Here is a 15702-nt window from a genome sequence, read left to right on the forward strand (position 1 = left end):
GCACAGAACCACACGGAGCTTCGACAATTTATTGAGAGGCCCCCTCCCCGCCCACGCAGTCTCCAGGTCACTTTCTCCTCTTGTAGATCTTGTGCGCCAGCGCCAGGAAGATGGCGGGGGGCAGGGGCGAGGCGCACTGCTCGATGAGGCCCATCAGGTGGCGGTAGCTGTCCTCCTCATACTGCGTGAACACGGCGGGCAGGTCCAGGTCCTCGTACAGCGCCTTCACCCGGGCCACCTTCTCCGCCTCCTTCTGCCCGTAATTCTCCTGCAAGGGGTGGGAGGCAGGGCAATCGGCTCAGCCCCGCCCAGCACGCCCAACATCCGTACACTCCAGCCTCCAGCGTCGAGGGTCCTGGAGTGCCCGCGATCTGGAACTCCCCCCTCCCCGCCGCACACGCTCCGAAACCGGCTCGGGCCTCAGTTTCCTCTGCCTGCCCCTACCGCCGCCCGGGGCCCGGCTAGCTCTCTGCGGGAAGCTGTCGTGCGCATCGGAGGATGTCGGGCGGCTTTCCCGGCCTCCACCCACTAGAGATCCCTGTGGCACGTGGCAGACAATGTCTGCTGATGCTGCCAAACGTCCCCACCCGGCTGACGTCCTTGCTCTGGCCGTCTCCTGGGAGCTCGGCGATCCGCGGCCTCCCGGGCACCTGAAGGAGCTGACGCTGTTCCGGAGAGGCCCGCTGCAGACACTGAACCACCAGCCAGCTGCATTTGTTGTCCTGGATGTCTGTGCCAATCTTGCCTGTCACACTGGGGTCCCCAAAGAGGTCGAGGTAATCGTCCTGGGCAGGGGGCAGAGGACGACAAATGAAGAGACCCCAGGGCAGGGCCCTAGGGCAGTTGTGGCCTGCTCCCTGCCCATGCCTTCCTACCTGAATCTGAAAGAACTCCCCCATCTCCAGCAGGATCTTCTTGGCATTGGCATGCTCCTTCTCCCCACTGATGCCCGCCTACAGTGAAAAGGGGATCTATAAGCCAAACACCACGGGCGCCTTCACTCTCCTTGCTGCATCTCCCAGGGCGCCCTGACGCAGCCCCCAAATCCTCTCCGCTCTCCGTTCAGACATCCCTGGCTTCCGGGCTCCAGGAGGTCTCGGTGGTCTGACCTCCAGCCCACCTCCTTCGGCGAGGCCCTCCGGTGTGAGCCAGCAGGGACGAAGTCAGCTCTGGAGGCTGGCACGTGCCCAGCCCCTGACTCACTCTTCCAGCGCCTTCTGCTTCCTCCAGCTTCTTCCCGATCAAAGGGGAACTTGGAGAAGCGAGGTCAGGGCGGGCAGGAAATCCCACCGCCTGCCTTTGGACCCGGTCTTCTTCCTCTCAGCGTGAACTTCCTCCCCCCTCCCATCCAGACCCGGATGGAGGACGGGCTGGCCACTCGCATATAACTTCACAAAAATCCGAAGGAGGGAACTTCACCATCGTACAGCTGAGAAGACATCCTCAGACCTTAAGTAACTTGCTCAGGGTCACAGGCCACACAGTGGGGGCAGCAGACTGTCCAAAGTTGTCTGCTTTGTGCCTTCTGTCCAAAAGCCCCATCAGTGGGCAACAAGGGGCAGGAGACTCACTCACCATGTACATGGCAGCCGCCACAGGAAGATAGAACGAGTAGAAAGCGGTCTTGTACTTGACAATAGATTTGTACCTGAGTAGGGGGAGAAGGTAAGGTCCTCAGAAGGGCAGTGCCCAGCAGAGCCCTACCTCACTGGCCAGACAGTTCCCCCGTCCCTCACCTCTTTTCAGTGAATCTGCTAAGATCCACATTGCCCTGGGGGGCTGTGATGAGGTCCAGGGTCTGTCCAATCTCCGTCTGATAGGAACTCTAAGGAGGAGGAAGATGGCCCATCAGCTGGGCTTTCTCTGGGGCCAGGAAACCCTGGAATCCAGGGCCCCACAGCCCACAGCACGAGCAGAGAGAAAGGCAGTGAGAGGTGGAGGGCCCGCATGCACAGAGACACAGCGCTTTCTCAGCCCTCCTTCCCGCCTCGAGGACACGGGGAAGCCCTTTCTGCCACCGCCCTGCCCAGCACCTTGGCCCACTCTGCCCCTTCCAGGCAAACCTAGCTATCCCCCGGGCCAACGGCCCACAGCGCACCTGCAGGAAAAGCTCAATCAGGCTCAGGTAATAGGGCTGCTCCCGACAGCAGAGCTTCAGCAGGCGGTAGATGCAGGCTTCCAGAAGCAAAGCGTCATTGACGGCATCCAAACCTATGCCTGGCTGGCAGGGGCGTGGAGAAAAACAAGCCCTCAGTCTCGGCCACTCTGAACACCTCGGTATGCTCTGTGCACCAGCTCCCTGGGGCCTGTCCCGTGCCCACCGCTACCTTCCCGCCCACTGTACCTTCTGATACCAGCAGATCTGCCCCCGTCGGGTGAGGGACGAGTCCATGATGTCGTCGGACACCAGCAAGAAAGCCTGCAGCTAGGAGGAGAAGGCACAGTGGAATCAGACCCTTGGGGCTCCTCACTAGAGCTCCTTCAACCAGCAACAGAGCTGCTACTGTTGCTCATCACCGAGCGAGGACGAAAGTCAGGCCAGCAAGCGCGAGGGCTTCTGTTCTGTGCTGTGGGACTTTAGGAAATTATGTGACCTCGCTGGTTCAGGCTTCCCAACGGGAACATCAAAGACTCCGCCAGATCTCAGACGTCTGTCCCCTCACAAGCAGCCCTAGACAGTCCTGGTGTCAGGGAGGCGATGAAGCATTGCGTCCGCTACTCTTCTTCTGCCAAGAACCTCAGTGAATACCTGAGACTTCTTCCTGCAGTGTGCCTTTCCGGGACTTCTGCAATAAAAGGAGGCTGTTCCTGTGTCGCCCTGAGGCGCTCCGCTTACACACGCCAGTGCCCAGGACAGAGCCCCACCTCGGAGCTCATTTAGGGGTGCAGCGCTAATAGGACAGAACTGCAGTCTGACTCGGTCACGCTCAGCACGGGTCTTAAACACGCAACCACACCAGCGTCAGCCACGGGCCTCTCTTCTAGGTGCTAGCCCACCTCAGGGTCCCAGAACGGGCTGGTTTTCCCAGCAGACTGCCAGGACATTTGCCCCCCTGGCATTCCCAGAGCCAAGCACAGCACTAGCCCCAGAGTGGGTGTGTCCTAAATGCCTATTTAATGAACGTGAGACACTGTCACGTACCCTGTGAGACTTCCTGCATTCAGGCTACACCTTCCGAGCCTTTAAAAACAGCTTTTCAGGACGTGGTTTTAAATCTTCACTCCGTCCTGATCTGTGTGTGTGGGCTAGCGGGTCTGCCTTGCTTGGAGCACCCGACACTGCCCATCGGCTCTGGCGTGCAGAGTGTGGAAGGGACTGCGGCGGTCACTGCTCTTGTTCCCAGTGAATCCTTGGGGAAGGAGGCACCCATCTGCATCTCTACCTCTGACCACACGCTGGGCAGGGTCTGGGCTTTCCACACCGGAGGCATGTGTTTTATTATTAGAGTGTTCACTTGGTTCCGCTAAGCCACTGGTCCACTGTCTCTCCCACCTGGTTTCAACCAGCACCACTCAACCAAGACGGTCTCCGAAGAGCATCATTCCTGGTGTCCCTCAACCTCCTCTGCCCCACAGCAGTGGTTCTTAACCCAAATGCACTTTCTATTTATTAGGGGAACTTAAAAAAAAAGAATACCAGTGTCAGAGTCACCCCAGATCAATTAAATGAGAAATCTAGCCACAGTAATAGTCAATTACGGTAGAGGGACTATTCTAAAGATTAAAGATTGAAGAACGACCAAATACGGTACATTATTCTTGATTGGATCCTAGATGTTTAAAAACAAAACAAGGGCGCCTGGGTGGCTCAGTCGGTTAAGCGTCTGCCTTCAGCTCAGGTCATGGTCCCGGGTTCCTGGGATCGAGCCCCGCGTCGGGCTCCCTGCTCAGCGGGGAGCCTACTTCTCCCTCCCCCTCTGCCTGCCACTCCCCCCGCGCTTGTGCTCTCTCTCTGTCAAATAAATAGAATCTTTAAAAAACAAAACAAAGCCAACTTAGAACAGACATTTTGGGGAGAATTAGGAATATTTAAATCTGGAATATACATTAGGTAATATTACTGGTGCTATGGTCTGAATGTGTCCCCCCAAATGTTGAAATCCTAACCACCAAACACGATGGTATGAGGAGGTGGGGCCTCCAGGGCCCTCCTGACGGACGCTCTGGAGCTGCCTGGCCCCTTGCACCACCAGGGGCTGTGCAGGAAGGTGCTGCTGAGCCAGAAGAGACCCCCCCCCCTCAGCCATGCTGGGACCTCGATCTTCGACTTCCAGCTTCCAGAAGTCTACGAAATAAATTTCTGTTCTTTATAAGCTACGCGGCGTGTGCTATTTTGTTGTAGCAGCCCAAGTGAGCCAAGACAGACAGGACAATGGCACTGTGCTCACGCAGGTGAATGGCCTTGTTCCTAGGAGGTAAACGCTGAAAACAGGTAATAAGAGGTTGAAGGACAAGAGGCAGGAGGAGAAAGACAAAAGCAGAAACTGTAACCAAAGTCACCCAAGTGAAAACAATGGCGGACACAGCTCAAAAGGCATCTTGGGGAAATGTCAGCATTGCAGCCATGTTTAAAAATCCCCGAGCACTCCCTGGTGAACCTACGGGGTGGCTAGAAGTCAGGACACTTCACTCGACCAGGTGACCCGCCCTGGCCCCACAGCTCTGATCCTCTGCTCTGCCGGGATCCTCCTGGCCTCCCTGCCTTGCCTGGCGTCTGTGCATATGGGCTCCTCGGTCCCCCAGGGCCCTGTCCCCCAGTGATGCCACTGTCCCTTTACCTCCTTGGAGGCAAATCCCTCTTCCCCAGCCCCATCTCACTTACAAGCTCCAGACTGGAATTTCCAACACCCACAGGCCAGACACTTCCACCTGCACTGCCCGGGCCGAGAAGGCAGCGTGGCTGACCCTGAGCACGTCACACCCTCCCTTGAGGCAGCTGCCCCTTTCCACAGGCCAGGTCCTAAGTGCCTTCCCTTCTGAGCTCACTGCCACCATCCTCGGGGCCTGGCTCCCCTCCTAGAATCCAGTCTCCTTGTCACTAATGAAGCTTTTAGGCTAGGCCAGGAAACCATACCCCTTTAAGGGGCAAATGAGCTGGGTACGGGAGACAAGGACACATGGGGACTGGAGCAAAGCAGAGAGACAGAGCCACACAGGAGCGCCCATGCCCCATCTTGCGGAAGGGGCTATGATTCAACATCAGCCAGTTGATGCTGCGTGGGACCCTGGGCGCAGATCTAGCAATTTCCCAAGTGATGCTAGAAACCTGGGTTTTTATGTGACAGCTCTTCTTTCCTAAGTTTAGGGCACTTCATTTTCTTTTTTTTTTTTTTTTTAAGATTTTATTTATTTATTTATTTGATGGAGAGAGAGACAGCGAGAGAGGGAACACAAGCAGGGGGAGTGGGAGAGGGAGAAGCAGGCTTCCCACCGAGCAGGGAGCCCGATGTGGGGCTTGATCCCAGGACCCTGGGATCATGACCTGAGCCGAAGGCAGCCGCTTAATGACTGAGCCACTCAGGCGCCCCTAGGGCACTTCATTTTCAAAAACTATCGGTGGGCTGCAAGTTTTCAATCTCTGCTTTAGAACAATCCTCTGGAAGAACTATGTCACTCTGATAGTTACCCTCTGCTCAGAGGAAAGAACTGACTCCTTTATGCCCAGTCCCAAGGCCCTGGTCCACAGCTTAGTTTATAGACTAAATACATACCTACTGGCAAAGAGGTTCCCCACATTTGTTAACCCTTAGAGTAAATCACTGTCTAAACTTGACTACTAATGCACAGAAACACAGGGAGAAATTCGTTTCAAGCTCATCCCTCCCCTTCCCCCCAGGACACCCCCACCCTAGGAAAACCTCTGCTTCTCCTGCCTTTCCCTTGTCCCTCTTACCAGTTCCACACACCAGCCCACAGTCAGGGCCCGCCGGAGACTATCGGCATCCTGCTTCCTTGGCTCTACCAGCTCCTGAAATGCTATCAGCACAGTCAAACCCCGCTGGTACTTGCCTCCAATCGCATTGTACTCCAAGACCTGGGGGCAAGGGAAGACGGAAAAGGCACCAGGTTCCGCAGAGCACCTACTCTAAACATTTTTCCCTGCCCTCTCCCGCTTCCAACCCGGACTGGATTTTAACCTCCTCAGGCCCCACTCCTCCTCCCGGAACCTCTGGAATTGCGACTCTTGGCTTCTTCCCCCAAATCCTGGGGCACCACTGGAAGAGTCCCCCCACCCCCAGGCTCTCTCTGCATGGTCTTCCTCAGTACATTTTTTTCTTTTAAGTAGGCTCCATGCCCAACATGGGGCTTGAACTCATGACCCTGAGATCGAGAGTCGCACACTCTACTGAGCCAGCCAGGTGCCTCAATCCTCAGTAAATTTAAAGGCTCCATACTGCACATTAAAATCTGCTCCCAAGCCCAGAATAGGCTTGAACCCAGGGAAAACTTTGTACATGCCATGGGAATGGCTGGCACGTTCAGGTCTCTCCCTCCCAGGTTCCAGCCTCATCCCCACCTCTCCTAGACTTCCCAGCCACCTCCTCCTACCCACAGTGCAAACCATCTGCAAATGAAAAGCCTTGCTCACTGCATGAAAGACAAGGTCCCCAAAGTTGGCCAGAAGAGAGCTCAGGAGGGGACCCGGTGGTATCTCTTCCTGCTAGGAGCTCTCCTTTTGCCTTCTGCTGCCCTGCTGTCCACCAGCTTGAATGCACTGGGAAAACCTCCCTTTTAATCTCCACCCCCGTATAGGCAAACCTTTTCCTCGGTTCTCCTCAAATGAGACAGTATTTATAAAAAGAATTACTAGATACCCCAAAATAATAAAAAAAAAAAATTAGGCAACTCAAATATCCCAGCCAAATTTCCTGCCCTGGAGCAGAGGTTTCTTTTTCTTTTTTCTTTTTTTGATTTATTTATTTATTTTAGTGGGGAGGGGCAGAAGGAGAGGGAGACAAAGTCTTAAGCAGAGCCCATCACGGGGCTTGATCTCATGACCCAAGAGTTCACGACCTGAGCCGAAACCAAGAGTCGGAAGCTTAACTGACTGATCCACCCAGCTGCCTCTGGAGGAGAGTTTCTGATGATGCCCAGCTTCCCCTGAAGCTCCTCAGGCTGCTTCCTCCCAGCTCCCTGACAAAGTAGCTCTTAAGGACTTCTGGAGACCTAATTCCCTTTCTCAACAAAATCAAAGACTTAGCAGGTTTTAGGCCTTCACCCCCAGGGGCACAGAAAGCAGTCCATGTGGCTTGCCTGAACCATAAGGCAGGACTGATGGGCTGAGTAATTATCCCTGCTCAAGCCCTGCTCCCTCCAGAGGAGACCCAGAGTCACTCAGGTAAAAGCCTGCCCCTCCTCCCACCCCAGTGTCAAAGGTCCCCCAAACGCCACAGCTGGATCCCACACGTATAGAGAATGAACTTCACATTCAGTCTCTGAAGTCACCAATCCTTCACCTCCTTGAGCCGGGCAATGGCGTCTCCCGTCTCCGGGTGGCCCACGCCATCCTCGGTCAGCACCTTGACAATCTGGGAGAAATGCTGGATGAAATCCTGCTTTGCTTGGGCATAAGGGTCCAATTTCTGGTCTCCATTCATTCTGAGGGAGGAGTAAAGTGCTCTGAGGAGAGGAAAGCCAAGTCAGAAACCTGAGCAGCTGCTCCCCTCCCCAAGGCCCCTCACCCCCACCACACTCACCGAGGCTCCTCTGTCCACGCTTGGCACCAGCAGCGGGCACCGTGCCAGGCCCCCAGGACTGGGCACCCGTGCACCAGGGAGGGCCGCTGTAGGGGACCCAGCCACCTCTCCCGGGGCGCCCAGCAGGGGGCTGGCAGCAAGAAGACCCCCACAGATCTCAGCCAGCGGGACAGGGGCATCACGGGGGTGGCATAGGGAGGGGGCACCGAGCACTCCCTGCAGGGGCAAGCACCAAAGGCAGATGCACGGTGGCGGCTCCCCAGGTCACCCCCACCACCCTTTTACCTCTGGGCCCAGAATGCACCAGTCTCTTCTGAGCTGAGCCTGAGGGCATTTCCAGAAAGAAGGAAATGCAAAGAACAAAAGTACGGCTGGCTGACTGAAAGTCAACGGGTCGCACTTAACACAGTGCGCACTTAAAATAACTCAATGCCACCTAACTTTCTCCCCTCTATCGTCAACTCCTGCAGGGAGCCTCTGGAATCACCACTCTCTTGGCTTCTTCCCCCAAGTCCTGGAGCACAGCTGGAAAAGTCCTGACTAAAGTACCTGAGGACTAGCGCCTGGGAGGACCCTTAAAGCGCCCTATTTTATGGAGGGCCAACTGAGGCTCCAAGCGGTAGGAAGATACGTGAGCTGTGACGGCGCCAAATCTAGAACCCAGGTCTCCCCTGGCAGGCGGGGAAAGGGCTGTGCAGGCTCGGGGTTATCCCAAGAGGAGGAGGGCGGCCGGGGAGGCTGCGGGCTCACACAGCCGGAAGACCCGCCGGTCGGGCACACCGGGCCCCAGTGCGGGGCGGGGGGGGGCTCCTGTGCCCCGCAGTACTACCACGGAAGTGAGGCTGAGGCTCCCATCGCGGCCCCAGTCCCAGCCGGAGACCTCTCTCACCTGCTCCTGGATCCCGGCTCTAGGTCCAGTCTTAGCAGGGAACTCCTGAAAACCGCTCCGCTCGGCGCGCGGCCCTCTGGGTCCGGTAGTTCCCGAGCTCCCTTCCCTCCAGACAGAAAGGCCTCATCGGACTACAATTCCCGGCGTGCCGCGGGAGGGACAGGACGACGCGATCTAGCGCGAGCCGGGTGGGCGGAGATGAGCCGCGCTGATTGGCTGCCTCCCCTCGTGTGAGCATGGGGCCCTGTGCCGGACAACCAATGGAAGGGCTGCGCCCAGGGCCGGAGGAGCACGACTGGGCTGACGACGGAGGCGGGAGGAAGGCTCCTACTCCGGCTCCTACTCTGGCTCCAGCTGCCACCTTTACTACACGGGTTAATTATCTGTATCTCCCTGGGCAGTTGGGTGGCGTTTAAAATTCCAGCAGGACCGGCTTTGCCATTTATGGGTTCTCAAACGTAGGCAGACCATTTAATTTCCCTGACCCTCCGTTAACTGTCTTTCCTCGTCTGTTCAACGAGAATAACTCCCTGAGACAAGTACACAAAGTGCTTTAAGGGCTCAAGAAATAAGACCGAGAGCAGAAACTAGAAGCCTCACTCTTACACACGGCTTACCAGCGCACCGTGGCTTGACTCAGTTGGCGCTCTCTCCACCAACCCTCCCAAATCCCTGTTCCTCCACCCACTGAAAGTAGCCTGAAACTCCAAAGAACCTAGGTCATACATAGGAACAAAAATCACTGTGCAAGGATTCACTTTCACCACTGCTATTCAACATTGCACTGGAAGCTGTAGTCAGAGCTATTAGACAAGAAAAAGAAATAAAAAAACAGCCAAGTTAAAAAAGCAGTAAAAATATATGTATTTCAGAGATGACATGATCCTAAATATGGAACATCCACAAGAAAGCTACTGGAGCTAATAAACTCAGCAAAGGTGCAGAGTACAAAAACAATATGCAAAAATCAGTTGTGGGGCCCCTGGGTGGCTCAGTGGTTGAGCGTCTGCCTTGGGCTCAGGTCAGGATCCCAGGGTCCTGGGATCGAGCCCCGCATCGGGCTCCCTGTTTGGCGGAAAGCCTGCTTCTCCCTCTCCCCCTACTTGTGTTTCCTCTCTCACTCTCTCTCGGTCAAAATATAAATAAATAAAATCTTTAAAACAAAACAAAACAAAAATCAGTTGTGCTTCTGCACACCTGCAATGAACAATCTCAAAAAGGAAATGAAGAAAGCAATTAAATTTACAGTAGCATCTAAAATAATGAAATACCTAAGAATAAAATACAACTAACTTGTACATTGAAAACCATAAAACATTGCTGAAAAAAATTAAAGAAGACCTAAATAAATGGAAAACAGCCCGTATTCCTGAATAGAAAGACTTAATATTGTTAAGATGTCACCCAAAGCAATCTACAGATTCAACACAATCCCTATCAAAATTCCAACAGATTTTTTTGCAGCTATGGAAAAACCAATCTGCAAATGCATATGGAATTACAAGGGACCCTGGATGACTAAAATAATCTTGATAAAGAACAACATTGAAAGACTCACACTTCCCGGGACACCTGGGTGGCTCAGGCGTTAAGCATCCACCTTTGGCTCAGGTCATGATCCCAGGGTCCTGCGATCGAGTCCCATGTCTGGCTCCTCGCTCACCAGGGAGCCTGTTTTTCCCTCTGCCTGCTACTCCCCCTGCTTGTGCTCTCTCTCACACAAATAAATAAATAAAATCTTTAAAAAAAAAAAAAAAGAAAAAGGGCTCCTGGGTGGCTCAGATGGTTAAGCGTCTGCCTTCGGCTCAGGTCATGATCTCAGGGTCCTGGGATCGAATCCCACATTGGGCTCCCTGCTCCTTGGGAGCCTACTTCTCCCTCTGCCTCTCTCTCTCTCTCTCTCTCTCTCTGTCTCTAATGAATAAATAAATAAATAATCTTTAAAAAAAGAAAAGAAAAGACTCACACTTCCCAATTTCAAAATTTACTACACGGCTGTGAGAGTCAATACAGTGTGGTATTGGCATAAGGACAGACATATTGACCAATGAAACAGAATTGAGAGTCCAGAAATAAACTCATATATCTGTGACAAATAGGTTTTTTACAAAGGTACCAAGTCCACCAAATGGGGAAAGGACAGTCTCTTCAACAAATGGCACTAAGTAAACTCAGGTGTCTTTCCTCATGCAAAAGAATGGAATTGGACCCCTACCTCACACCATATTCAAAAACTAACTCAAAATAGATTAAAACCTAAATATAAAAGCTAAAACCATAGAAAATCTTAGAAGAAAATATAGGGATAAGCCTTCATACCTTGTATTTAGTGATGGATATATTTTTTAAGATTTTTTATTTTTAGGGGCACCTGGGTGGCTCTCACACAAATAAATAAATAAAATCTTTAAATGGTTGAGTGTCTGCCTTCAGCTTGGGTCATGATCCCAGGGTCCTGGGATCGAGTCCAACGTCCTGTTCCTTGCTCAGCAGAGAGCCTGCTTCTCCCTCTCACACTCACCCTGCTTGTACTCTCCACCCTGCCCCCCGCAAATAAATAAATAAAATCTTTCAAAAAAAATTTTTTTTAAAGATTTTATTTATTTGACAGAGAGAGACATAGTAAGAGAGGGAACACAAGCAGGGGGAGTGGAAGAGGGAGAAGCAGGCCTCCTGCGGAGCAGGGAGCCCGATGCGGGGCTCGATCCCAAGACCGTGGGATCATGACCTGAGCCGAAGGCAGACGCTTAACGACTGAGCCACCCAGGTGCCCCTAGATTTTCTATTTTTAAGTAATCCTTACACCCAACATGGGGCTCAAAGTCACAACCCTGAGATCCAGTGTCACACGCTCCACCAACGGAGCCAGCCAGGCGCCCCTAGTGACGGATTCTTAACCATGACACCAAAAGCATAAACAGCAAGAGAAAAGATAAATTGAACTTCATCAAAATTAAAAACTTTGGTGTACCAGAGGACACTATCAAGAGAGTGAAAATAAAGTACACGGAATGGAAGAAAATATTCCCAAAGCATACATCTGACAAGGGTTTGATATCCAGAACTCCTATAACAACAACAAAAATACAAACAACCTAATTAGAAAATGGGCAAAGGACTTGAGTAAACATTTCTCCAAAGAAAATATACAAATGGCCAATAAGTACAAGAAAAGATGCTCATCATCATCAGTCATTAGGGAAATGCAAATCAAAACCACCATGAGATATCACCCTACACTTCTTTTTTTTTTTTTTTTAAGATTTTATTTATTTATTTGACAGAGAGACAGCGAGAGCAGGAACACAAGCAGGGGGAGTGGGAGAGGGAGAAGCAGGCTTCCCGCCGAGGAGGGAGCTGGATGCGGGGCTCGATCCCAGGACTCTGGGATCATGACCTGAGCCGAAGGCAGCCCCTTAACGACTGAGCCACCCAGGCGCCCCACCCTACACTTCTTCATATGGCTACAGTAAAAACACATAGATGTTTAAAAACTGAAAATAGTAAGTGTTGGTGAGGATATGGAGAAACGGGAACCTCCTGACATTGCTGCTGGGAATGTAAAATGGCGCGCCTGCCGTGGAAAACATTCCTCCAAATGTAAAACGTAGAACCGCCATATGACCGAGCAACCCTGCTCCTAGGTACCTACCCCAAAGCACTAAAACCAGACACCTGCACAAAATACTTGTAGCTGAGGTTCACTGTAGCGTTATTCACAACAGCCAGAAGGTGGAAACAACCCAAGTGTCCATCCACAGAAGAACAGATAAACAAAATATTGTATAAACTTAAATTGGGATATTTTTCAGCCCTTAAATTAGGAAGGAAATTCTGACACACGCTACCACGTGGGTGAACCTTGAAGACAAGACGCTAAGTGAATTCAGGCAGACACAAAAGAACAAATACTGTGTGACGTGAGGTCCCTAGAGGAGGCAAATTCATAGAGGCCAAAGTTGAATGGTGGGTGCCACGGTCTGGGGAGGCAGGAATGGGGAGTATTTAATGGGTATAGAGTTTCAGTTTGAGAAGATTTTAAAGGTTCTAGAAATTGGGGCGCCTGGGTGGCTCAGTCGGTTAAGCGACTGCCTTCGGCTCAGGTCATGATCCTGGAGTCCCGGGATGGAGTCCCGCATCAGGCTACCTGCTCAGCAGGGAGTCTGCTTCTCCCTCTCCCGCTCCCCCCTCTTGTGCTCTTTCTCTCTCTCAAATAAATAAAATCTTTAAAAAAAATAATAATAATAAAAAAAAAAGACTGATGAATCATAGACTTGTAGCTCTGAAACCAATAATACATTGTATGTTAATTGAATTTAAAAAAATTAAGGGGCGCCTGGGTGGCTCAGTCGGTTAAGCGACTGCCTTCGGCTCAGGTCATGATCCTGGAGTCCCGGGATCGAGTCCCGCATCGGGCTCCCTGCTCGGCGGGGGGTCTGCTTCTCCCTCTGACCCTCCTCCCTCTCATGCTCTCTGTCTCTCATTCTCTCTCTCTCAAATAAATAAAAAATCTTATAAAAAAAGTTCTAGAAATCAATGGTGATGATGGTTGCACGACAACATGAATACACGTACTGCTGCTCAGAGTGGTTAAAAGTACACGTAAAAGTGGCTAAAATGGCCAATTTTATGTTACGCATATTTTACCACAATTAAAAAAAAAATGAAAATCACATGCTTCCCTGGAGAACTAGAGGGAGATCCAGAAAATGTCATTACACACAGTAAATGACAACCCAGGTCACACCCAGCCACACCCAGAATCTACTTCTTCGGCCCGGGCCCGTAAGCCTGCACCTCTCCCCTCTGAGGAGCCTGTGGATTCTTCCCCCAGACCCACCTCTTCCTTCCCTGGCCCACTCTCCACCAAGGCCGTCCTGGGTTGTGGCTCCCCGCCTCCCCGCCAGGTGACTGCGAAGGGGGCCAGGCAGGGGTTAAAGGATGTGGATACAGATGAGAGATGGGCAGAGGAGTGGCGGGAAGCCCAAAGCAATCGGGAAAGAAATGACACTTTGAGGAAGGAGGAGGATGCTGACATGATGTGTGGAGGCTGGGGGAAGGTGCTTCAGGAAGGAGCACGGCTACTGGATAATGGGTGTAAGAGTGAGAACTCTAGGAGGAGAGCTTCTAGCAGATCCACTATCCACCTGGCTTGTCCCAGGTGGTCCAATGGGAGTCAAGTACAGCTGCCAGCTAGCTCACCCGCAGGGGGAAGAGCAGTTGAAACCAGCTGGGAAGGGGGGCTGCTTCTAGGCTGGGTCCTGCCAGCTCCTCGCCCAGCTGAAATGGAACTCCCCTGCCTTAAACGCTTCCCCAGGTTCAAGCCTTGGCCCCACCCTGACCAGCTGGGCGAACTTCAGCAAGCCGCATGACCTCTCTGAGCAGGCTCCGAAGCTGCAGATTGAGGACACCACCATATTTTAGGTGACCTAGGTGTTCTTTTAATGAATCAAAGTATAAATGTGCACCCTATCTAATTTATAGAGCTGAGTCAAGGGTCAAAAGTAGCAAAGTCAGGGAAAAGGTTTTTTTTCTTTTTTTTTAAGATTTTATTTATTTGACAGAGAGAAAGCCAGAGAGGGAACACAAGCAGGGGGAGTGGGAGAGGGAGAAGCAGGCTTCCCGCTGAGCAGGGAGCCTGATGAGGGGCTCGATCCCAGGACCCCGGGATCATGACCTGAGCCGAAGACAGACGCTCAACAACTGAGCCACCCAGGCGCCCCTGGTTGCATTTTCAACCATCTTTATTTGTTCTGTCTTTTATAAACAGAGCCTAGGATCCCATGCTCATTCCCCCTTGTAAGTCCTTCCTGCTATCTAACCTCTTTCTGTTCCACTGAGAGTCTGAGGGAAGGGATGGAGTTTAGTGGCCACAGCTCAGCCTCTGCAACCACACTGAGTCTGAATCCGAGCTCCACTGCTGACAAGATTTTTAGCCCCAAAGTGTATCAGGCAGGGCTCCGTCAGGAAACGAGGGCTCTCTCAAATCAGATAAATTGAAGAATGTTTCATAACAGGATTATATCCAAAGGTGTGCACAGGATGCTGCTAAACTGCAAGAGATACAGCATTGGCCCAGATCTAGTCACAGTGTAGCAGCGGGCTTCGTACCACCTTTAGGGGCCCAGGGGATGGGGAGAGAATGGGTCCTGGAATCTGGAGAGGGTCCCCGGCAGGAGCTGTGACCTCCAGCAACCTTGCAGGAAGAAGGGGAGGGAAAATGCCCAGGCTTCCTCTCCTACTGGTGCCCCTTTCCAGGGGCCAAGCCCGACAGAAGCCATGGGCAAGGCCTTTAGCCTCCCAGCCCCAGACAGAGTGGACAAGGGTAGAGAAAGGATCTGGAGGGGCAGAAGATGCCTAGCCCATCCCGCTGGCCTCGGCCCCTCACTGTCAAGCAGGCTCTCAATCCTACCTTCCTTCTCGGTTGTCATGGTGACAAAAGCTGCACATGAGAGGTCGAACACTGTCCCAGCACACCCTAAGTCCTGCTGTCTGCCTATTGATTTCAATGATTGATTGGCATCTTGAACGTAGCCTGTCTAAATCGGAAACCTTGCACGTTCCCCTCAAACCTGTTCCTTCCCTAGTCTCAGGAAATGGCACTGCCATCTAGCTGCTCAGGCCAGACCTGTCAGCGCCCTCCTTCGGGGCATGGGAGCCTCCCTCCCCTGCTCCCCGCACCTGCCCCTCCACCCTGTGTGCTCTTCTCCAGAGACACCTCAGATCTGTCTCCCTCTCGCCATCTCTGCCACGGCCGTTAGTCCGTCGCCTCCCGCCTGGATCACCCCTAAAACCGCTAGCCTCGCGGCTGCTCTGTGACCTCTACCTGCCAGTCAGAAGGGTCCAGAGCATGTGCCGGGTCGTGTCACTCTGCTGGGTAAACCTGGGGCCCTCCAAGTCCCTGCTTCCATCTCCAGTCTCACAGCGACCCTGTCCCTGTGCTCCAGGCACCCGCCCCCTCCTCCCTGCCCCAGTGCCTCTCCCCTGCGGGCACCCCGACTCACAACAGCCTTCTCTCTCTGTAGCACTAGGCCTTTTCCTTCCTCAGAGACTCCACGGGTATTATTTCTAACCCCACAGAAAACTCCTTGCTTCAAACTGTCCCCACTAGTTCCT

General features: G+C 52.7%; 1 protein-coding gene across 4 annotated transcripts; it reads right to left on the minus strand.

The window, feature by feature from the left end:
- Positions 1 to 15: 15 nt before the first annotated feature.
- FDPS (farnesyl diphosphate synthase) lies at positions 16 to 8736 on the minus strand. Of its 4 annotated transcripts, none has more exons than XM_081825487.1 (10): positions 8587 to 8736; positions 7458 to 7620; positions 5894 to 6034; positions 2345 to 2425; positions 2099 to 2221; positions 1737 to 1825; positions 1576 to 1648; positions 876 to 953; positions 588 to 785; positions 16 to 268 (listed from the first exon to the last, which is right to left on the minus strand). In XM_081825487.1, exons 2-10 carry the CDS (start codon positions 7596 to 7598, stop codon positions 68 to 70), a joined length of 1125 nt encoding a protein of 374 aa, XP_081681613.1. In that variant the 5' UTR covers positions 7599 to 7620; positions 8587 to 8736; the 3' UTR covers positions 16 to 67. The 4 variants fall into 4 exon arrangements, with proteins under 4 accessions (XP_081681613.1, XP_081681614.1, XP_081681611.1 ...); XM_081825488.1 differs by having other exon boundaries at positions 7458 to 7599; positions 8587 to 8728; XM_081825485.1 differs by lacking the exon at positions 8587 to 8736 and adding an exon at positions 7698 to 7976.
- Between the last annotated feature and the right edge of the window lie 6966 nt (positions 8737 to 15702).

Source organism: Leptonychotes weddellii, chromosome 6 (assembly GCF_054177405.1).
Source record: "Leptonychotes weddellii isolate Sample4059 chromosome 6, ASM5417740v2, whole genome shotgun sequence".
NCBI lineage: Eukaryota > Metazoa > Chordata > Mammalia > Carnivora > Phocidae > Leptonychotes > Leptonychotes weddellii.